The sequence below is a fragment of the Ambystoma mexicanum genome, chromosome 3p, assembly GCF_040938575.1.
Source record: "Ambystoma mexicanum isolate Mex_15411 chromosome 3p, UKY_AmexF1_1, whole genome shotgun sequence".
Lineage (NCBI taxonomy): Eukaryota > Metazoa > Chordata > Amphibia > Caudata > Ambystomatidae > Ambystoma > Ambystoma mexicanum.
Window position 1 is genome coordinate 486,665,816 of NC_090925.1, and position 23,440 is coordinate 486,689,255.

At 46.7% G+C, this 23,440-nt stretch overlaps 1 protein-coding gene across 1 annotated transcript in view; it reads left to right on the plus strand.

Annotated features, from left to right (window-relative positions):
• The window catches only part of ATP9A (ATPase phospholipid transporting 9A (putative)), a 1,385,006-nt gene that overhangs the window by 643,611 nt on the left and 717,955 nt on the right, over window positions 1-23,440 (plus strand). Inside the window, exon 12 of the mRNA XM_069651153.1 lies at window positions 6,325-6,467. Within this exon, the coding sequence (XP_069507254.1) occupies window positions 6,325-6,467 (143 nt within the window). The remainder of the gene's footprint in view (window positions 1-6,324; window positions 6,468-23,440) is intronic.

Sequence of the window (23,440 nt, forward strand, 5' to 3'; positions counted from 1 at the left end):
AATTGTGTAAATATGTTTCTGATGTTTGTTAATCTGCTTAGAATCACATGCTGTGCATAGTCCGACATCCAGTGGTCACCGCAGAGTATTGCATCTTGTTTTTCGAATGTCGAAAAGGGGACGTCGACAAGGCGTGTCTGTAACATTATCCCTATAGTGACGTTTAGTGTACCCAAAATCCCTCACGCGTCGAGGTCCCTCAGATTGTTTTTTTCCACCCAGAATACTGGTCGCTTTAAGCGAAGCACGTAAGAGACATTGCCATTACTCGACCCTTGGTCGATTTTGTTAATTATTGTTAACTCACATCACCTCCAGCCCTCTTTCGACGGCCATTCCACATCTCTGCCAAGACCAGATCGTCGACAGACGGTGATCCTATCGGAGCTGCCGACCACTTGGCCCAGCCTTGCCGGCCTACACAGTAGGGAGAGTGGGGTCAGGGTGGACATTTCTGTCTCATACTAGAATGCCTTTCCCTTTCTTCCCCCTTTCCTTCCGGGTCGTTATCACTGGTTACGTCCTCAGCTATGGAGAGGACTCCTTTTAGGTTTTGCCCAAATTGTAAAGGCAAATATCCGTGGAAGGACACGCATAAGCAGTGTAACCGCTGCTTGCCCCTCGAGCACGACGAAGCTGGTAGCGCGGCCTGCAAGCTCCTTCGCCCGAAAACTTTGAAGGAACGCAAAGTTAAAAGGTGGGGAGCCTACGGGATGTCGAAGGACGGATTCCTCGCCAGCTGCTGCTGCCGCCGAATTTCGGCGAGGGTGATAGTGATGACTCGACCTCCGTAACGGAGGTTGTTGACCCCCCAACGGAGCGCTCTCGCTCCGTGGCATCTGTCCCCAGCCCCGACAGGCACGGCTCTGGCCCTGCTTTGGGGGATGTACACCCCGGCGACGCTGACGGACAAAAACTCGTCACAAAACACACAACCCCTCGGCCATTCTTCGAGCAAGTCGAAGAAGGCCTCTGCGCCAACGGGGCTTCAGGGAAGGCTGCCGACCCTTACGGTCAGCGGAGACGGTCGGCTGGCTGTGTCGGTGTCCCCGTTGGCGCAGAGGCCTTCTTCGACTTGCCCTCCCTGAAGCCGCATTCGTGCCTAGCGACCAGGCCGTCAAATACACAGGGCGCAACCCCTAAACTATCATCCGTAGGGACGCATTGCAAGAAGGCGTCAGTCGACGGCAAGGTTCCAGCTCCGCCGAAAACTACTCACGATCATCCCACGGAAGAGAGGATAGTCGCTGAGAGCATCGTGAGGATCGTCTCCGGAGACTCTCAAAAACGGCTGGTGAAGGAGTCACCAAAGCCTAGTGAGAAGGTCAAGGAGAAGCCGAGACCTAGCGAAGGTGCGACGGGAATGCGGGAACCCTCCCCTAGGTCGAAGGAGAGAACCAGAGGTACTACTCCACCGTCTGGCAATCCTTTTCGCCACTAGACAGTTATGGGTCTTCCCACTGGACATGGGAGAGATTTGTGACCTGTATGAACAGGCTGGATAGGTTTGTGTCAATTTCTGAGCACACCACACCTAAAAGGCCAAGGGATGTAATCCCTCTAGACCCTCTAGCCAAAGTTGCAAGTCTTTGTGACCCCCAGAAGGAAGAACTATACACATATGACCTCACTGAAGAGGACCCACATGTTCACACTCAGGAAGATGATGAATTCATAGTTACTGAGGATTTACAAGGTCCTGTAGGGGGCTTTGACGAAGACCCTGACATGTGTGACCCACAGCCATGGCAGTCCCCTGGGGCGTCAACTGCCCTGATGCTTTAGATCTGGCCTCTTCACAGACTACTCCTGTCAGAGAGCCTTCACCTGTGGACGATCAGCCCAGGTTTAATGCTACGCAAGGCGGTTGCACATTTTCAAATCGATACGGGGGAGACTACCCCAGAGGTTGATTTTGTTGAAAAAATCATCAAAGAAAAGTCACCTGCTAGCCCGGCCATTCCTCTCCTTGCCTCTATCAAGAGGCGCCTTATTCCCTCTTTGTCCACACCAGCCTTAGTCAGGGGTGGTAACCCACGGGTTGAGAAGCTTTTTAGCCCCTCACCCTCAGATCCTTTATACATTAGGGGGCATCCCATCCCAGATTCTATGGTGGTGACCACCACGAGGGAAAGGTCAGCGGTTCGTCTGTCCACCAGTGAAGCACCCCCTGATAAAGAGGGGGAAAAGCTCTATGCTCTGGGTAAGAGGATTACATCCTCGGTGGCATTCGCTACGCGTATTGCCACCAATACCACCCTGTTGGCTAGTTAGCTGATGCCCAATGGGGCCTGTTGCGCGAAGGTCTACAGGAAGTCCCTGAACCTCTTCTCTTTGCACCCGTCTTTTGGCCACTGTTACAGAAGGCACTCAAGTGAACCAGAGCATCATTAAAAATACTTTAGATGCTGCAGAAATGGCTGGCCATTCCTTAGTCCAGGGCGTATTCCTTAAAAGGCATGCATGGCTTAGGAACTCAGGGTTCAAGCCAGAGACACAGGCGTCCTCATTAACAAACCCCTGGAGGACTTCAACTTGTTTGGAAAGGCAGTTGACGACACACTGGAAACTGCGAAAAAAGGAGCATGAGACCTTAAAAACCCTGGACCAGATCACGAGACCCCCCCAACAACCGCGGATATGGCAATGGGTGCTTTTTTCGTGGCCAACGACAACCTCAGCAACAGTATACTTCAGCCAGCAACTGGTCCCCGCCCAAGGAACTGGTGGTTACAACACGGCGTATGCTCAAAGAGGCCAACGTCATGGCAAAGGAAGGCGTCGGGGCCCTACTCCTAGAGGCTCCCCGGCCACCGCCACTAAATGACCCGAAAATTCAGGTCCCCTCCGATGCACCCCCGTTCGGGGTCCGGTTAACATCTTTTCTCCAGGCATGGGAGGGGATTACCACAGACCGTTGGGTACTGCCAATAATAGTCAACGGTTACTGTATCGAGTTCACCCGGTCCCCAACATTCAGACCTCCAAAGGGAAGAGGTCTCACACCAGAACACCTTCTCATCCTTCAGGAAGTGGAATCGCTGCTGCAAAAAGGAGCCATAGAGGTCCTGCCTCTGTCACAGGTAAAGGAGGGTATTTAGTCAGTGTACTTCCTTGTACCCAAAAAGGATCGAACCATGCGCCCTGTATTAGATATGCACCCAGCGAGCAAATTTGTAAAAACTCAAACATTTTGTATGGTGACTCTGCAGGAAGTAATCCCCCTGCTCACACAGGAGGATTACATGGCAACACTAGACATGAACGATGTATACTTTCATATTTCAATGTTGCCAGCGCACAGGAAATACCTCAGGTTCATGATAGAAGACAAACACTATCAGTTCAAAGTGCTACCCTTCGGCATAGCCTCAGCGCCTAGGGTATTCACAAAAGTACTGTCAATGGCAGCAGCACATCTGCGCATGTTGTCCATTCCGGTTTATCCTTACCTCGACGACTGGCTCATAACAGGGGATTCTTATGAAACATGCTTCTCAAATACCCAAAAGACCATAGACCTCTTGTTCCACCTGGGTTTCTCCATCAACGAGAAGAAGTGCAGTCTAGACCCCAGCCAAGTCAAGCAATTCCTAGGGGCTCTAATTCAAACAAGGGACGGCCTCGTCTTCCCCTCCAACGAGAGGGTCCAAAACATGCTGTTTCAGATCCCTCAATATGTAGCCGGTCGAGAGGTGACGGTACGCAAAGCCCTGCGATTGCTTGGAATGATGGCGTCCTGTATTTACTTGATTCCTCACGCGCGCCTGCGCCCAATGCAAGAGTGGCTTACCAGCCAGTGGTGTCAGGCCAGCGGACAATGGGACGATCTAGTGGTTGTCTTGCAAGCCCTGGTTTTCTCGCTGTGGTGGTGGTTGAGGGAGAACCTCGTGATGGGGAAATCCTTCACCACTCTCGCAGTGGAAGCCACTCTAACAAGAAACGCATCCCTCCCAGTATGGGGGCTCACCTGTCCCAGCAGACTGCGCAGTGAGTTTGGACTTCAAGTGTAGGGTCCAAACACATAAACCTGCTGGAATTGTTGGCGGTCTTCAAAGCACTGAAGGCCTTCCAGACACACCTCCAAGGAAAGACAGTGCTGATCCTCATGGACAGCACCACAGCCATGTACTGCCTGAACAAGCAGGGGGGCACTCACTCTTCAGGACTGTCCAAGCTGTCCCAAAACATCTGGAAGTGGGCTCTCAAACACATGTTCTGTTATCAAAACATGTATCAGGGGAACTCAATCTTCTGGCAGACGGATTCAGCAGAGACTTCCCTCTACCAGCAGAGTACGAATGGCGATTACACGAAGACATCGTCCCCAACGTTTTCGCACAATGGGGCTTCCCAGAGATCGACCTGTTCGCAACTCTGGAGAACACCCAATGCCAAGATTACGCTTCCAGGTACCCCCAGAACCGCTCCAAGGGGAACAGCCTCTGGATAACATGGTCAGGGAAATCTGTCTACGCTTCCCCCCCCCCCCCCGACTCCCCCTCTCAACAAGATAGTGCACAAGATGCACCAGGAACCAGTTACCATGATACTGGTGGCCCCCATGTGGGCCCGCCAACCCTGGTTCGCTCATCTGATGGAGATGTCACTGTCTCCTCCACTGAAACTACCCTGCCCGTACAACATGTTGTCACAGGACAGGGGCAGAACGCTGCATCTATGCCCGCAGAACCTGAACTTGGCAGCCTGGCTCCTGAGGTCATAGAATTTGGACACTTGCAGCTCACCCAGAGATGCATGGACATTCTCAGGGAGGCTAGGAAACCGAACACTCGTTACTGCTACTCTAGTAAGTGGAAACGGTTTGTCATCTGGTGTAACTCAAGGAGCATCAACCCCATTGACTGCTCTCTCACACATATTGTTTTATACATGACTCACTTACTGGACTCAGGTTTAGTCTTTAATTCTATTAAAGTTCACCTAGCTGCACTCGCTGCCTACACTACATCACAACATAAGGTGTCATTGTGGAAAGTTCCAGTTGTTATTAAAGCCTTCATGGAGGGAGTGAAAAGAATTCACCCTCCGATATCTAACCCAGCTCCCGGATGGGACCTGAACGTCATGTTAACCAGGCTAATGGGCTCCCCATTCAAGCCCATACATAAAGCAAGCCTTAAAGATCTCACACTTATGACTGCTTTCTTTATGGCTATCACCTCCATTAGGAGAGTGAGTGAACTACAAGCGCTCTCAATCTTAGATCCCTTCGTAACAGTTCAAAAAGATAAGGTGGTTGTACGCACACACCCTAGGTTTGCACCGAAATTCATTTCGAAGTTTCATGTCAACTAGTCTATAGAACTACCAACGTTCTTTCAAAACCCTTCAAACTTGGGGGAGAAGAGCCTGCACACACCTGATGTGCGCAGGGCGGTCATGTTTTATATGGAAAGAACTCGTCCACTAAGAAAGATTAACCAGTTCTTTGTCTCAGTGGCGGCAGGAAGAGAAGGAGATGCAGTTTCCAAATCCACTATCTCTAGATGGATTGTCCAGTGCATCACTCTGTTTCTCTCTTGCTAAGAGAGAACTACCCTTCAAGCCTAGAGCACACTCTACTCGAGGCACTGGGGCATCCATAGCATTGATTGCAAATATTACCCGCGAGTCCTTTTGCAAAGCGGCAACCTGGAGTTCTGTACACACCTTTACAAAACACTATTGTCTGGATGCTCACTCTAGATCTGATTCCCAGGTGGGACAAGCAGTACTAGGACACCTTTTGTCTACTGTTCCTTCTCACAACCCACCTCCAAGTCCGGGTACTGCTCGCTAGTCTATGCACAGCATGTGATTCTAAGCAGATTAACAAACATCAGAAGACCTGCATTATTTACCCTAAAAGCATTTCTGATGGTTGTATCTGCTTAGATTCACATGCGCCCACCCTTCCTCCCCGCTCGGATGGAAGGAACATTGATGTGTCTTATTACTTTCTCTCTTTTCTGTACTCACTCACGTTAGTCATAAGGCTTCCTCATGGCAGAAAAAATACAGAGGGACCTCGAAGCGTGAGGGATTTTGTGTACACTACACGTCACTGTAGGGATAGTGTTACAGACATGCCTTGCCGACGTCCCCTTTTAGAATTTTGAAAAACAAGATGCAATACTCCGCGGTGACCACTGGATGTCGGACTATGCACAGCATGTGAATCTAAGCAGATAAAACCATCAGAAATGCTTTTATGGTAAGTAATGCATGTCTTCTTTTCAACCTCAGTGGTCACAATCGTAAGCTTTATTAGAACGAGAAATCCATATTTTGGGGCAATTAATGAGTCTTTCATTTCTTTAGTTTGCGTGTGAACCTGGATATGGGGAAAATCGTGTACAGTTGGATGATACGCAAAGATTCCAAGATTCCTGGAACAGTGGTTCGCGCAAGCACCATTCCCGAACAACTTGGCAGGATTTCCTATTTGTTAACGGACAAAACAGGTATGGTGCAGTCTAGAAATGTACTTAACTCATAGTGCTTTTTTAAAAAATCAAAGCCATGCTGTTTTATTTTTTCCATTTTTGCATTTATTTCAATTTCATTTAGATTTACAATAGGTTTCATTCATTTTCATTCAGGTTTTCTAGCTATCTAAACCCTAGTTGATGTATCTGATTGATTTTGAAAACCAGGGGCTATTTTAGGCTCTCTTGTTGAATGTTCCTGGTGAAATTGCTCTGTAACTTGGGAGTTTTCTATTGTAGGACAACCACAGATTTTGAAGCCACTTTTAGTTCTCTGCCACTGCCGATCAAAGATAGAAAAAAAACAGATTGGCTTTTTTTCCCTAATGGATTTAAATGATATAATCCTGAAATTCCCCAAAAACAGAATCACTGCAGGGTTTTGGGATTCTGCGTTGGCCTGGGCCTGATCCTCCTCTGAAGAGAGATTAAGGGGAAACGTATTGTTCATTTTTGATTTTCATCTATTTGGTTCCTTTATCTGTTAGTCACAAAATGGCCCTGCACACTTTTTAAATACTAAAATGTAATTCTCTAAGACTTTAATTTTTATGTACCTACTTATGAGTGTGAACTTAGCCCAATAGGTGACCAGAACAGAACGACAAGAACTAGGGTAATCAACCACTTTTAAAGAGGATAAGCTAATGAGAAGGTTTTTAGGTTATCCAAAAGTGAAATCTTGAATAGGTATGTTTTCAGGACCATCAAATATGAAGAGTGCTTGTGTGGGAAATGTTTGTGATATCCGGGTGTGCGTTAGTTGATACTGGTTTGGCATTTGTTATTTATTTTTGCTAGTCAGACTGTAATCCTTGTGTTACGAAGGCACCAACTATAATCAATGTGTTGTTTTGGTAATGAGGGCACCAGAGTAAGCAAACACATTGTGATGAAAAAGAATTGCTTTTCTTTGCGCTCATGACTAGGTAGGTGAGCACTGCACGGAGGACTGACTTGGGGTTGTATGGACTTTGGGAAAACGTGGAAGGTGGTTTGACCCGTTTTTTCCAAAATGTGAAAGAATGTACTATTGCACCACTGTTTTATCTTCTTTTTTATTCTCTGCAGCGATGGTAGATTTATTTTCCTGAGATGGATTTGCTTGAAGAAGGTTTAGATACGTTTGTGATGAGGTCAGGCAAGATTAGGTATGACTGGGCGGAAGCAGGGGTTTTACTGAGGGACAAGGGTATGACTGGCACTCTAGGGGTTTTAATAGTTTTCTCCAGTTTTGCACAGGAGGAGAGACTTTAGTTATTTAAGGATAAGTTGTAGTCGGAACAAAGTCTACCAATTTCAGGTAGGTTTTAAGCTACTGATGTTATTTGGGGAATAGAACATCTGGTACATCTGGATGTGACTACATATCTGTGATTTATACCCTAAAAACTGGCAACGAGTCTTCAAGTAGTACCATGTACATGTTGGAAAGAATAGGCTATTAAGAGTGACTTAGATGCACTGCATATGTCAGTGGAGGGGCAGGTGTTTTAAAGATCAAGTTTGTAGAACATGGGCTCTTGAGGGGCGCTGTTGCCAGTCGTTGGAAATGGCCGGCTGATCTGAGTGCTCTGCAGCCTGCAACATCCTGAATAAATAGTCCTGCGGTCTGCCTCTGTGAACTGCGACCTTTTCCACAGTTACGAACAGCAGGGACCTGGTAGCATAGCTGGCCCAACTTTCAGCTGAAAACGCGGCCCCGTTTGGGCAGAATCAGCCCCCGATCCAGTGGCGGGCAACGCCAACGGCTGTGAGGCCGCGCACTGCTCCGTGCTGGAACCAGCAACCACCGAGACACACCAGCTGCGGGCGCCGAGCCAATTCCCCTACGGCCCTTTAATCAGGAAGACAGCAGAGGCTACAGTGCGACGCAATCCTCGAGGTTGCAGTGCTGCTTGTGTTGGGTTGAAGCAGGCACCTCAGAGTAGCGGGACGAGCAGTGGAGATGCTCCCCGCACAAGCCCGCTCCCCAGCAGCATCAGAGCCGCGGGGCTCCCCGGAGGTCCGCGCACGGATCGGGTGATCTGCAGAGCAGCATCCATAAAGCAACACTACCCTTACACCTCCGGCTGATGAAACAACGGGGCATGCCTGGAGCGGCCTGAAGGTACATGCTGGAGCTGGCCCCTAATAACACGCACGCCTTCCTGCAGCAGACAGCCACATCTACACAGTGCCCGGGCTGGTTCCGCCTTCCATCTCAGACGCTTCTCCCCAGTGCAGGGCCACGCAGGCCCTCATATGCATACATCCCCTGACCCAAACTAATATACTCCTGGTGGAAACACCTATTGGTAATATTCAGGGTGCCTCACAGATATATAAATGATAAACTGATTTGGGCCACAGCACTATAGTAGAGGATTACATACCCCCTGCTTCCCCAACTATATAGACACAACCCCTGTGAGGAACTAGAAGGCCCCACGAACTCTACAGCGGATGCTCCTAGAGCGCGGTGCTATACACACAACATACAGCCGCTTCAAGCCATCGTAGCACCAACAACAGTGCAGCTACTTACCTGGCACAGGGATGGTGCCGCACACCCACATTGAAGGGCCCCATGATGGGCGGAGGTTCAAAAAACAAAAGGAAAGGACCCATGGATGCATTTGCCTCTGCTTCAATGCCAGATCCAGCTCACCCGCAATCCCCAGCAAATTCCTCGCCAGATCCACCGGAACATAGCATGGCCCCCTACATAGCGGCGATGGAGAAGGGGTTTGCAGCTTAAAACAAGCTGGACGACATAGGCGAGAACATCGCTTCCATACGTTCGGATATACGGAAGGTCAACGCCAGAGTTCCGGAGGCAGAAGAGAGGGTGAGCGCCCTAGAAGATGCGTCCACCTCACACAGCAGGGGCCTGGACCACGTCCAACGGGACATCAAAACCCTGAAAGCAAAATGCGAAGATTTAGAATCCCGGTCACGGCATAATAATATACGCGTGGTCCGAGTAGCAGAATCAAAACTCAACATGCTCATGGAACACTTCCTAGAAGAATTTCTCTGCACACTATTCCCCAAAACCAGTTCTCCAGCCAGTTCCTGGTCGAAAGGGCGCACAGGGCGCTGACCCCTCCCCCAAAGCCGGGGCCCCCTCCTCAGACTATCATAGCACGCTTATTAAATTATAGAGACCGAGACTTAATCCTGAAACTTGCGTGTGAGAAATCCTCGCTGCTGTATGAGTCTACACATGTGCACATATACCCGGTTTTCTCGACCACAGTGCAAGCTGCCAGACGTACCTTTGATGGTGTAAAAAAGGTGCTGCGAGAAAAGAAAATTGTCTATGCCATGATGTACCCGGCGAAACTCTGCATCCAACATGGTGGCAGATCCCACTTTTTCGAAACTCCAGACGAAGCTATGATGTATGTGGAATTGAACATTCCTAATACGGCGGACGACAGCTAAACACCACTCGACATGATACAGAGCTAGAATCTCACAAGGCCCGTCACACATACTCCAAGGGGAGAGGTGCACCAGAGAGGAGATGACACTCTTGAAGGCTGCCGCACCGGATACAGCAACGGAACACGCCACCGCCATTATTGCAGTACTGCATAAAGTTATGAGGGATACACCACCCGTTTGGGGGATTGGTGAGGGTGGGGGGAGAGAAGGGGACTGGGCACATTTCCCATGTTGGGGGGCGGGGGGGGCAGTTGACATATGTTAAGTTAAAGGAATGGTTCGGTCAAAAATGTGTATTTCCCCTACGGGTCGGCCATGTGTTTTTAAGCCTAAATCGCTTCATTTTAGAAAAATTTCCTATGGACCTTACCCGAGTTTTCGTCCATTAAACGCACGCGAAAACGGGCATCTTGGAGCCGCCATTTTGTGATAATCCTATCATTTCCCCCATCGCCCTGGCTGACCTGCTTTTGCGGCACTAAATCATATCCCCCACCCCTGAGCCTGACATTATCAAAACATTCATATTCCCCGCCTCTCTGTGACGTTTCTGTGCTGCGTAGGCAAACGCGCCCAGTCGTCTTCTACGCGACTTCACACAGAACCCGGAAACCAACACAGATCAGCTCACAACACAGCGCGCCACAATTCGGAATATGAAACTGTACTTTAAAATCAAACAGCAACACGGTAAATTTGGTAAAGTACATTTATTTGACATTAAATGTTTATAGAATATTCAGCAATTGCCATATGAACTCCGAAAGTAATTTATTTTCTTTCATCTCTACCGCAAATCCGTAAAAGTTTATCGTGAGTCACGCGCTGTTCCTTTATGGTACACAGGGTGTTGGTTTTCGTTCAAAGAAGCACTTTTGTCGCACGTTGAACCGCAAGGCTGTTCCATCAAGTAGGCACTAGGCCAGCGTAAAGGTTGATATGTTGCTTCTGGCCGCTAGTACCGCGTAAGGGCATATGGGCCCTTTGCGATCGTCCCATAAGATCATCAGAATGGTGCAGTTGTTTACATTAAGCTGCAGCTGACGGTTGAAGAAACCATCTGCCGGGGTCTGAAACTGGTGGCAGTGGCAAAAGGGAAGTATATATACCTGTTTTGAAAACATAAAATGTATAATTTGTCTCGCCAGCCGATCTTTATTAATATTATTCATTTTATTTATTACGGCCGAGTTGAAACTATTTGCTTTCAAGGATAGTGCAATGGAGTATGTTCGGCTCTAAAATCAATGCGAAAACTAACGAAATAAATCGAGGTTAGTACACAATGAGAAACAACTTTTTGTCTACATGCGTGTGGAATGTGGACCTGCATGCCCATGTGCCCGCTACAAGGACGATCCCACAAACGTTTTCAAAGCTCTTCATTCATTCATTTATTCATGCATCCATTCATTAATTCTTCATTCCAGTATAAAAGCGTCTAAAGAGTTACTTACATTATATTTGCAATTTTCATTGTGTCTCTGCGTAATGCAGTCCGTAAATCCCACTGTGCTCTTGACAACGATTTTTCGTATACTGAACTAACATGAAACTCGGTCTAGTTTAAGAATTTTTTGCCTTATCGTCTCTTACGTTATTGTACCCCCCAACCCCCTTCAAATGAAGTTCTTTCGGCATGGTCCCTGTCTCTCAAGGTCAAAAAACAATAGAACCTTATACTGCCAGTGCGAGTTGTGGGCCTCTTCAGGGCGCGAGCTGAAAATCAAAGCCGCTGACCTTCACTAGAAATGAGCATACATTCTTTCTTTGCAACATCCCGTAGTAAAGCCATCTGTGAGAACTTGAAGTTTCAAATCCATCTATGTAGTGCGCCTCAATGTGCAAATGCGAACTGGCTTCTCTCCCATCTGCAACGGCTCGCTTGGCGTGTTCTAAGGCCCCCAATTTTGTCCTCGTTGCCTGCGAGCTTTGAAGCCCCAAAGAACCATAACTATTGAGACTTTTAATTTTTTGGGGAAGGTCAGGGAAAGTATAAAGTACCCGAGGAGTTGAGTTGAAAGTGAGATTTATTGTTTGTTTGTTTTATTATTTGCAATACGCAAGCCTCCCCTCGGTTAACAGTGCCCAGCATTTAGAAGAGATTGCGAAAATTAGTTACATCAACAAAAATATATACATACACATATAGACAAGGTCAGCAATATGAGGTGAATAGAGAGAGAATTCAAAGATGACACCCAGGTTGTTCGGCACCCAGGATGGTGAAGGTAGGGGTTAGGGTTAGCGTACTTTGTATGCACACTGTACAATAACATTTATTTACAAAAAGACAATCGTATTACAATTATTTAAACCGGGATTTGTACTTCACAACCAGCTCTCCTTTGGGTGGACATGGCACAGTGGCAATGTTGGGTGGCAATGGATCAGTGGTCTGCACAGAAACGTTCAAAATTCCATATCTGTGCTTCTCTAATACAGCAACAATAAGGCTTTTGACAAAGTCATAGACTGGTTTGATCACCCATTGCTTACTTCTTTTTGAAAAGGCCTTAGTGTAGCAAGGCATCCTTACATTACCTGTAGTCCTAGATTGTTCACGTCGAGATTCTCGTTATGGGCCAAGACGGCAAGAAGAGTCCTATGTCTCATGCCCTGTATGCTGAAATGCAAGCGCATTGGCCTGTACTTTTGGCACATATTGTGGAACACCTCCAAACCTCCTGTGTGACAGAATTCTGTCAGTCCCCTCAAATCTCTTGATAGAGTTTTATCGAAAACAATCTTCTCAATGGCTTTGTGTGTCGGTGAAGATGGATTCAACCACTTCTTCTTCCGTGCCTCCACTGGGGACAAAGGGCCATGTTCACATTGGTGGAAATGTAGGTTTTCTGACCAGCGGTGCATGTTGGTACAGTGGTGCATCAGTAACCCCCATTTTTCAAGTAGTATTTCCACTGACCCTTCAAAAGTTTTGGAGCTCCACCAAAGATGGTTGCTGATAGACTGGGACCACTCTGAAATACTTTCCAAACCCTTTTTTTTCCCTGCAGTCGAGATTTTCTTATTGATTGATTTAGCAAGATGCCATACGTCAAATTGATGTTTAATATGTGGGAACTGATCTCTCATTGTCTTGGCAATTGAAACGTGTCTGTCCGTGGCTATGAGGTCGATGTGCATTCCCCTCGATTGCAGATATTCCACTGATTTTATAAATCCTAGTTTCTCCATGGCCACTGAGGATGTACATTGTGTTACCTGCATGACCACCGAACTCACAATTTTCTTACTATCCATGTCCTGAAAGTGGTAGGTGCAGTACTTGGCAGAAAATCCAGGGCTGTCGCACTGTCCATCGCCGGCTAGCCTGAATTGTTTGTCTTCGAATGTACTTGCTAGAGACAATTGTTCAATTTTCCAAGCATCACTAATGGCCGGAAACAGATAATCATGTTGGTATTTGTAGTACTGCGTTTTTTAAATGAAATGGAGTCCCACAAACTGAAAGAAAGACTTTAACTTTCTAAAACTGGAGCCACTAAAAAGTGATGCAGCTGCACACAGTAGATTGCCTGCTGGCAGTTTCCCCAGTATCGGTTGTGCAGACCATGAGAACGTATGATGTAATCTACAGGCGGCATGTATTGTGACGTTACTGCCTTGTTTTTGACGAGTCACATGAATCATTGGCTTCCCACATACTTTCCCTCCTACGGAATGCCCACATTTCAGCACACTTATAATATCCATCAAACAACTGTCGAATACTATGTATTTGCCCTCTTTCATTAGACTGTCATCCTGCGTCAAAGTTGTTTCGGCCTGTGACGTTGAGGACATTTCACCACATTTGAAAGAAATATCGCTGCTATCAAGTTCTGATGCGTCGGTGAATGAGGCTGCTGGTTCATTCTCTGTCATTTCAACATCTGCTGCTTCAACATTGATGGGAGAACACAACAATGTTGACAGCTTTTTTGGTGGCAATTTTTTGGCGGGTGTAGATTGTGTAAATTGATCTGCGACTACTTCAGAGCTATCTTCAATACATCCAGTATCATGTTGTTGCAGTGGTGCTGTCGTACTGTAGCAATGGTCCTTTACAACTTAACTGGATTCTCCGGAGACATTCATTTCATGTTCTGGCCATTGGACATGAGCATCTCTAGTCTCAACATGCGGCGTCTGAATTAATAGTTCCTCCATAGTGTAAATGGTCTGGCAAGCAACATCTCTCATTCGCTTCAATGTCTGTGTATGTATAGTTCGGACACCCACGGGTAACTAGAGGATAGATTGGAAAAGAGATGTTCAGTTTAAACACAAGATAAAGTATAGTACAATTGACTTGAAAAAAACATAAAATAGTCCCCAGCACAAAAAAAATTCTAAAGTTATGAACTGTTTGTAACTAACCTTATTTTTGTTTCTTTTCTTTGCAACTTTTTTGACTCGACCTTCAACATCTGCACGCTGTTGCTCCGATACGTATCCGCATGTCTCCCCTTCCTCTTGCGCTGCAACGACTATATTTTCTGTATCCGCATAGACAGCACGGAATGAGGCTCCATCGACTCCCTGAAACATAGTATTTTCACTACTGTGTTTCATAATATTGTTAGCATAAAACACACGTCAGGAGGAACACACATGTACATCTCAATACACAAACACGATTTAAACATTGTGTGGAACAATCAAACGACAAGTATTCGAGCTCTGATGACCTAGTTCAATGGAGCTGTCAGTATCCATACCTCTGGCTCTGCATGGACTCCCACGAATGATTGTATTGAAGAGGAGGCATCAGCAACTCCCTGAAACACAGTACTTTCATTAGTATGGTTTTCAATATTGTAAACATAACACACACTTGGGGTCGACGGCACAGGTACATCTAAAGAGATAACCACAAATGTTGCATTGTCTAAAAGAATCAAGGAATATTTAAATATGATCAGATTAAATCAACTTATTTCTCCGATTTCTTTACATCTGCATCATCTAAATGGGATCTTGTGATTGAAGTGGAAGCTCCATCGTCTCCCTGAAACACAGTACTTGCGTTAATAGGGAAGAAAGTATAGCAAATGGAATCACGTTATATGATCTCGATCGATGGAGCTGTCAGTATCCATACCTCGTGCCGCTGAAGACTATCTAGGGCTGTTGTCAATGTGGTGCGCACTTCCGAAAGCTGTTGCGCCGATTCGTATCCGCATGGTCTTGCTTCCACTGGAATTACTTGAATGTCAGGCTCCGTATCAACTGCGTGGGTTGACGATTCAACAACTGCCTGAAATATAGTATTTGCATTAGTAAGGATTACAATATTGAAAACACAACACACGCTTGGGGTCGACCGCACAGGTACATATCAACGGCTAACCACGAATGAAACATGGTGTAGACCAATCAAACGGCAAGTGTTCCAGTCCTGACGATCACGGTCGATGGAGCTGTCAGTATCCATACCTCGTGCTGTTGAAGAACATCTAGGGCTGTTGTCAATGTGGTGGACCCTTCAGCATCTCCCTGAAAGACAGTACTTGCATTAGTATGGATAACACTAATTATAACTGAAAACAAACACCAGGGGCGACAACTAAGGTGTATATCAATTGGAAAGCACTAACCAAACAATTGGTAAAATAATCACACGATACATAAAAACTATTACTTGACATGCATAAAACAAGTCTGTAGCGGAATAGCCAAGTATGATTACCTGATACGCGCTAGAAGTGGTTGATAACTGCGAGCACGTGACGGAAGTAGAATGTTCTTGCTTCAGATTCAAGGGATAGTCAAGAAGTTGTAAAGGTAAATTATTGTTTGATAATGAAATTCCAATATTTAAAATTGCCATGTAAGGAGACAGAATACTTGAGTAATGCGCAATAAAGCACAGTTGCCTGTGCCCATATATAGATTTCGTTTGTGCGTTACGAAATCTAAAAATAATATATTGATAAATGTCATTATTCAAAAAGCTATACACTCATATCAATGTCAAAAGTATTACAAATTGGAAACAAAATATCAATGAATCCATTCGGCTATCTACACACTACCGCAAGGCCTAAAGCTAAAAACGGACACTTGACTCACCAGTGGCGGATTGTGGACGAATAGAGTGTGAATAGCGTTTGCGTGCAATTTTCGTGTCGATCGCCGTTTATTCTTCTTTGTTACCCAAGATGTGGTGTACATGTTCGAGGGAAAGTGCCGGCTGCAGATGCGGTATCGATCACCCCCTCTTGTCCTCAAAGACTTGTTGGACTCTACTTTCCAGCTCATCCAGTGGATATCCGCAATGTCTGACCCATTCTCTTATTCGATCAACAGTTTTCGGGAAAACATGCATTGTAGTGCCTTCAGATTTAGCATGGGTCTTCGAACGGCAACCGCTAATCGAACAGGCAGGCATTGTTGAAATTTCTGAAAATTAAATATCAAGATTTTTATTCATCAATGTTTTATAATAATGTCATAAAAAAGTAAATGACACATACCATGCTCAATGCAAGGTTTGTTTTTTGTCTCCGGAACCATACCAGTTCATCATGTGCAGCTTAGTATTTGCATAAGTTACAGAAATGTTTTAAATTATGTGACTAAACTCTGAACATGTGACTCGTCCCTTGGATGTTCTGTCTTGCACGAAAAGGAAACATGCTTACATTATAGACTGGACCCCCGAAGGATGCCATTCGATGACAATTGACACAGATGAAAATAAATAGATCAATTGATAGCATAACAATTGAAACTCAAGTCAATAGCAATGAGACCAATGACCACAGCTCTATTGGGTACTGTAACAGCAAATAGATTGAAATGTAAAAATGACCGAAATATGACTAGGATACATGGCCTTACCTTGACCAACAAACAGTTGGATTCAGCAGGCCGAGCAGTATGTTGCAGGAGAACAGGTAGATGGCCACAGGTAGCACACTGACGAGTTTGCTCGAAGCGGTCACAGATAGCACGGTGACGAACAGATTAGCATAGATCTCAGTGCTTCTCGGGTAGAAGGTTCAGGAGTTGACTTGCAAAGCACAAATATGTTCTCATGAGACATATCAAGTGGTTTATAAAGTATTAGAAACAGGGGTGTGTTTGTGAATGAATGACGTGTGTATGTCGTGGTATTATGTTTATTGCAGGGGGGCGCCCTGCCTCGGGGAGGCCTGCCTGGAGACACAGGGTCTGAGGAGGCCATGTGAGCGATGGCCCCTGGGCGTGGGATACCTTTTGAAGTGTACATGCTGTTTGGCACCTCGGCCGTTTGCGCCCGTGACAGCCCCCCATGCCAGCGCTCATCCCCGGGTGCGAACCGCCTTTGATAGAGGGGGTGGGATGGATGGGCCTGGGGCGTGCAGATAAAGCACAGGAAGACTGCTGAATGGAGACTCACTTATGTGGATTGCAGGGGGGCAGCCTGCCTCAGGGGAGGCCTGCCTGGAGACACAGGGTCTGAGGAGGCCATGTGAGCGATGGCCCCTGGGCGTGGGATACCTTTTGAAGTGTACATGCTGTTTGGCACCTTGGCCGTTTGCGCCCGTGACAGCCCCTCATGCCAGCGCTCATCCCCGGGTGCGAAACGGCTTTTGGCGTGCAGGCAAGTGTGTGGGAGCGAGGGGCCATCAGGCCCCTCTCATCCTTTAATTCTCAGTTGAAAATCGTACCAAGTGCCTCCAGAAGTGGGTTCGCCCCTTGCCCTTATGTGATGTTAACTTTGGATGACATTTGCGTAGATGGGAACACTGAGCAGGACACTGGGCATCCATTTTTATACCCCCTTTCCACTCCATCTTGGTTACCATGCCTCACTGCGATAGTACAGCGCGCAGAGCACATGGCCCACACCCTCGTTCCCACTCTGACTGGAAAACTCCAGAGGTATTTGCAACAGCTAATAAATGTAACACATCACTCTCTGAGATCACGGTCCTGCATGTGAACCGGCCTGAACCAAGCACATGGCTCGTTCATCTCCACAAACGTGTCCTTGCCCACGCACCCTCGCCAGTGGAAACTTACTGCCATTCTGACCCTGTGTCCCTGCAAGGTACTCTTCATGTGCCAGGCCACTGACCATGCCATGATGCCCACATAGCAGATCCCCAACTAACATTAGACCCCTACTGCAGTATATCGTTGCCTATCAATAACAAATGCCGCATACCGGAGATTCTTGTGAGCATAGACCCACACTTCAAACAGTGTATTATAGTGGTCAAGACCCTTGACCTAAGGCCTGTATAATCCAATGTTAATTGATAGTATAGATATATGTGTGACTTTTATAGAGACATAACCGACTGAAAGACTTTGAACAAGTGTTATTTAGTGCATGCATTAAAGATAATATATTATGTTAGCTTAGATAGTGACCACCCCGCTTCACAGCGACCTGAACTTCACCCATTCCGAGCACAGATGTCTGACGTCCATCCTTGAATGGAGACACACTTGATTGATTTAAAAAATCAAAACAACCGTTGTTAAAATATATGTGGCGTTTTATTTTGTATCTTATTTTGATGACACAAAAATACAAAACTTTACACATTGTACAGTTCAGGTTGCAGCACAGTGAGAGAAAATCCCCTGTACTGACCGCTGTCACTCGGGAACGTTTCTCTTATGGCACGAACGGCACAGGCGGGTATCACTCTTCGAACGCGGTGTCCAAGCCTCCCGTGAAGCCACCATGTAAAGGAACGATAGGCCACCAGCCTGGGCCACCTGTGAAAAGGAATGAAACAAACTGTTTCTAAATGACCAAGATAAGTTTAATAAACGTTTGTTGTCAATGACAATTCTTGTAACTAATGGCAATCTGCTCAGACAAATGCTATCTAGACGCTGCACACTATTGAAAGACTTTCGTGCATTACAATTATATGTATATGTAATTTTGGATATAGTAGAAGACCATGAAATAGGAGTGGCATGACAAGCAGAGGATATTTACTTGTTACTCGGATTACGAGGACGAAAAGTTGCGCGAAGTTCGTGCATAAGCACCATCATTATCCTCAACACGGACCATGTGAGGCAGGCTGCCCTGAAGTCTGGCAGCTCGGTGATGCATTGCGGTCGTGGCTCGCCTTCCGAAATGTAGGCCACGCATCCTGAGTTTTCACAGCAGCAGCAGTTCTTGTCCTCGGTTGGCATTAGCTCTCACCGATTGCATGTGTACCTGGTGGAAATACCGTCCATGCGACTAGGTCCAGGCTCTTCAGCTGTTGAATCGTCCTCCCAACTGCCGTCCGAAGACCCATCGTTTTCGCGTGTTTCCCTTTCCAGTAGTTCCTCCTCGGTATACTCGGGCTCGTACATGCAGAGCATTATTGTAGCCATTTTGTGTTAAACTAAAATAATTGATAGCGGTGGTACTGGTATCTGTTCACACGGGCTACAAGCAACGAAGGTAGCTGACCAGAGCACAGAAACGAGTCACAGAATACTCAAAGTAACAGAGAGAGGAATGGAATCGAAAATCTGCTGCTGTGTGTTGTGAAACTGTCTGTTTATACTTATTGAGGAAAGAGGCGTCCTGCCATTTCCATGGCGACACGTCATTAGCTGAAGCGCAGCGAATGTTGAGACGAGACGTGCTTCGGCGTTGTGAAATGGGCGGTACGCGTCTGCTGATGACAGGCTCAGGGGCGGGGGATATGATTTAGTGCCGCAAAAGCAGGTCAGCCAGGGCGATGGGGGAAATGATAGGATTATCACAAAATGGCAGCTCCCTGATGCCTGTTTTCACGTGCGTTTTAAGGGACGAAAACTCGGGTAAGGTCCATAGGAAATTTTTCTAAAATCGAGTGACTTAGGCTTAAAAACACATGGCCGACCCGTAGGGGAAACAAAAATTTTGACCGAACCATTCCTTTAACTAGAAAACCTGGCATGGTGCAATCGAAGAGAGAGGCATTTGGACAACGAAGTCGCAGCACACTTCACACATTGCGAAAAGAACAGCAATGCAGGACTAGTTCCCCGAAACTACACATACTTGTACCCAGGAATGCAAACAATGGATTCAGTCGGGGAGAAGCTGCCACAGTTACTGATAACTGTCATAAAACGCAAAAAAAACAAGAAAATGGTATGTTGCATATAAAACCTGGCACCCCAAGAGACTTGTATATGGGCGCCACAGACGCTGCACACATTTCACAGAGCAGAATGAATAGCAATGCAAGATAAGATGCGGAGCACTAGGCTTCTGACATGGAACATAAGAGGCCTGTCTAACCCAATCAAAACTAGAAAAGTCATGGCTTATGCTACAAGACACCGCATCAACATTCTGTTTCTACAAGAGACTCATGCAACTGAAAAGGTGGTAACGTCCCTATGCCACATATGGGGTCAACAAGTGACCACTACTGACTATTCCTCACAATCCAGAGGGGTAGCAATAATTATTCACTGACAAACAGGCTTTGTTATGACAAAAAACGAATATGATCCAGAAGGCAGATACGTAATTATACGGGGAACACTTTGTGGGCAGGATACAATACTCCTCAACACATATGGCCCCAACGTTGACAACCCAGTGTTTTACCACCAGATACTTTTGTTGATATTGCCTATAGGAGAGGAGAAGGTGATCTGGGGTGGGGCCTTCAATACCATCCTTGACCCCGAGATGGACAGACAACTACAAGCAGTTGAAGAGAGACGAAGGCGGCCTCAACCATCAAGCATGCCATGCGCCTACTACCTTTAGCCGATACCTGGAGAGAACTCCATCCACGCAAACAGGAGTTTACATTTCATTCATACGTGCACGGGTCGAGCTCCCGTATAGACTATTGGCTTGGCTCTGCTCTACAGAATGTATTCAAGAAACTAAGGAGTGCACCATACTACCACGCACCCTTTCAGACCACTCCCCGGTCATACTAGACATCCAGCTTGGCTCCACACCCCGAAGCCCCCAAATGTGGAAAATGCCGCCACAACTCCTACGTGACGAAGCGCTGGTAGAGTCACTCCGCATAGAACTAACAGACTTTTTTTAACGCAACGCGGGCTCTGTATCATCATACACTACAATATGGCAAACCTTCAAGGTATGGCTAAAGGGGCAACTAATCGCCACAGTGCATGGCAAATTGCAAGAGATCCGCTCAAACTTAACCCAGACCGAAACCCGCATAAAAAAGGTGGCGGAAGAATACACCAGAGCACCGGGGCAAAACACCCTGGCCCCCCTACGTGAAGCCACCAAAACATTCAATACGCTGGAAGACCAAGAAGTGCAATACATGATACAACCCATGAGAGCCAAGAGATACGGAGAGGGAAATAAATCAGGAAAGTTCCTGGCCAACTTGGTCAGGTCAGAGCTAGGCCAAGGACAAATCACCAGCATCACTGATGAACAGGGAATAACCCTTACAAACCAGAAAGGGATGAACAAAGTGTTTCTCCGATATTACTCTGAATTATACCAAAACAGAGACCAAAAATCATCAGAAGAACTACAGCAACCCTTAGATTCATACTCACTTCCACGATTTACGGATGAGGACAGAATAATCCTAGACACCCCGCTATCAGAAGAGGACATAACACAAGCAATTAAAGACTTAAAGATGGGCAAAGCACCAGGAGTAGACGGCATTACGACAGACCTATACAAGGCATTTGTAACAGAGCTAGCCCCACGACTTCTGAAATTATGGGAGGAGTCACTGGAGAAAGGAACATTACCACCAACTCTACGTGAAGCCATAATCTCTGTCCTGTTGAAGCCGCACAAACCGCCTCATGACCCCTCCTCATACAGGCCCCTATCTCTTATCAACGTAGATGCAAAGATCATAGCCAAAGCCAACGCCAATAAACTAAACCCACACACAAACAAACGGATCCATACTGACCAATCCGGCTTTATACCATCTCGCTCCACTGCCCTAGACCTCCGCAGATTCTTTGCAATCTCATCACAAATGGAACCGGAGAAGAAAACTATTGCGGTAACATTGGACGCCGAAAAGGCGTTTGACTCCATCTCCTGGAGGTTCATGTACGCTATCCTCCAAAAAATGGGATTTGGCCCGGGATTCATCAGGAACATACAGACATTATATTGTAACCCCACAGCCAGAGTCAGGACTAACGCGACCATCTCTGATAGCTTTGGGCTGCAAAGAGGCACGAGGCAGGGATGCCCCCTCTCTCTGCTGATATTTGCACTCACCATAGAGGGAATGGCAGCATTCTTATGGACCGAACATGCATGGAGAGGAATACGCATCATGGGTAGACCTCAATTCATTTCACTATACGCCGACGACACTATGTTATACATCAGAGATCCAGATATACATCTCCCTCCTATTATGCAAGACATCGCAGAATTCACAAAGTATTCCCGATATAAGATTAACCAACTCAAATCCGAAATAATACCTCTAACCAAAGCCGCCTCACAATCAGTGGCTACAGCCCAGTTCCGCTGGTCACCTACTACTGCCAGATATCTGGGGATTATCATGGCAACGGATAAGAACATGCTGTATTCTAACAACTATGGCCCATTCCTAACACAGCTGGAAACCAAACTCAACCTATGGGTGAAACTACCGCTGCCCATGTATAGCCGGATATCCCTACTAAAGATGGTGATCGTCCCCAAATTGTTATACCTCTTCAGTGGTATTCCCATCTGGCCGGGCCGCAGATTCTTTGAGACTCTACAAAGGAGAAGCACACACTTCGTGTGGGGAGGATGTACACCCAGGATCAGCTGGACCAAGATGTGCGAACATTACGAGACAGGGGGCCTGGCGGCGCCAGATTACCCACTATACTATTATGCGGCCCAAGCCCAGTTTGCTAAATATTGGTCCCAAGACACTGAACAGTATGCACACATACACGCCGAAGAGTTTGCTGCGGCCCCGAAGGACCTGCGAGGTATGATGTTTACCAAGGTAAAGGAAGAGAGGATGGGGGCGGACCCAGTGACGACCACGGACCGAGCATGGATGCAGATACTGAAAAGAGTCCAATGAGACATACCTTACTGGCCGCATACCCCGTTATGGGCATACCCAGACCTCGAACCAACCTTGGATCGCACTCTGCAGAGCCGATGGGACCTGGAACGAGGAGCCAGGCTGGGTGACCTTTTTCCTGAAGGGCACTTCATCATGATGGCTGAACTGCAGGAGAGAATAGGCAAAGGCCTGACTCCAACACTACAATACCACCGCCTAAAGGTGTCCTGCAAAACAATCTGGTCGTCGTTCCCTGCAGAACCTCCTGTGCATAAATTCCTTGCGGATATCCTAACACTGGAAGGGTGCAAGAGTGGTATCTCTGAAATATACAAGAAAGTACAAGCACACACCCCCTCGGCCAACACAATGCGATCCAAATGGGAAGAAGATCTTAACATTGAAATCAACGAACAACAATGGGCAAACTACTGCAGATAAACTAAAAACATCTCTCTCAGTGCCAATTTTTGCCTAATTCAGTTCAAAATCCTAAACCAGTTGCATAGCCCA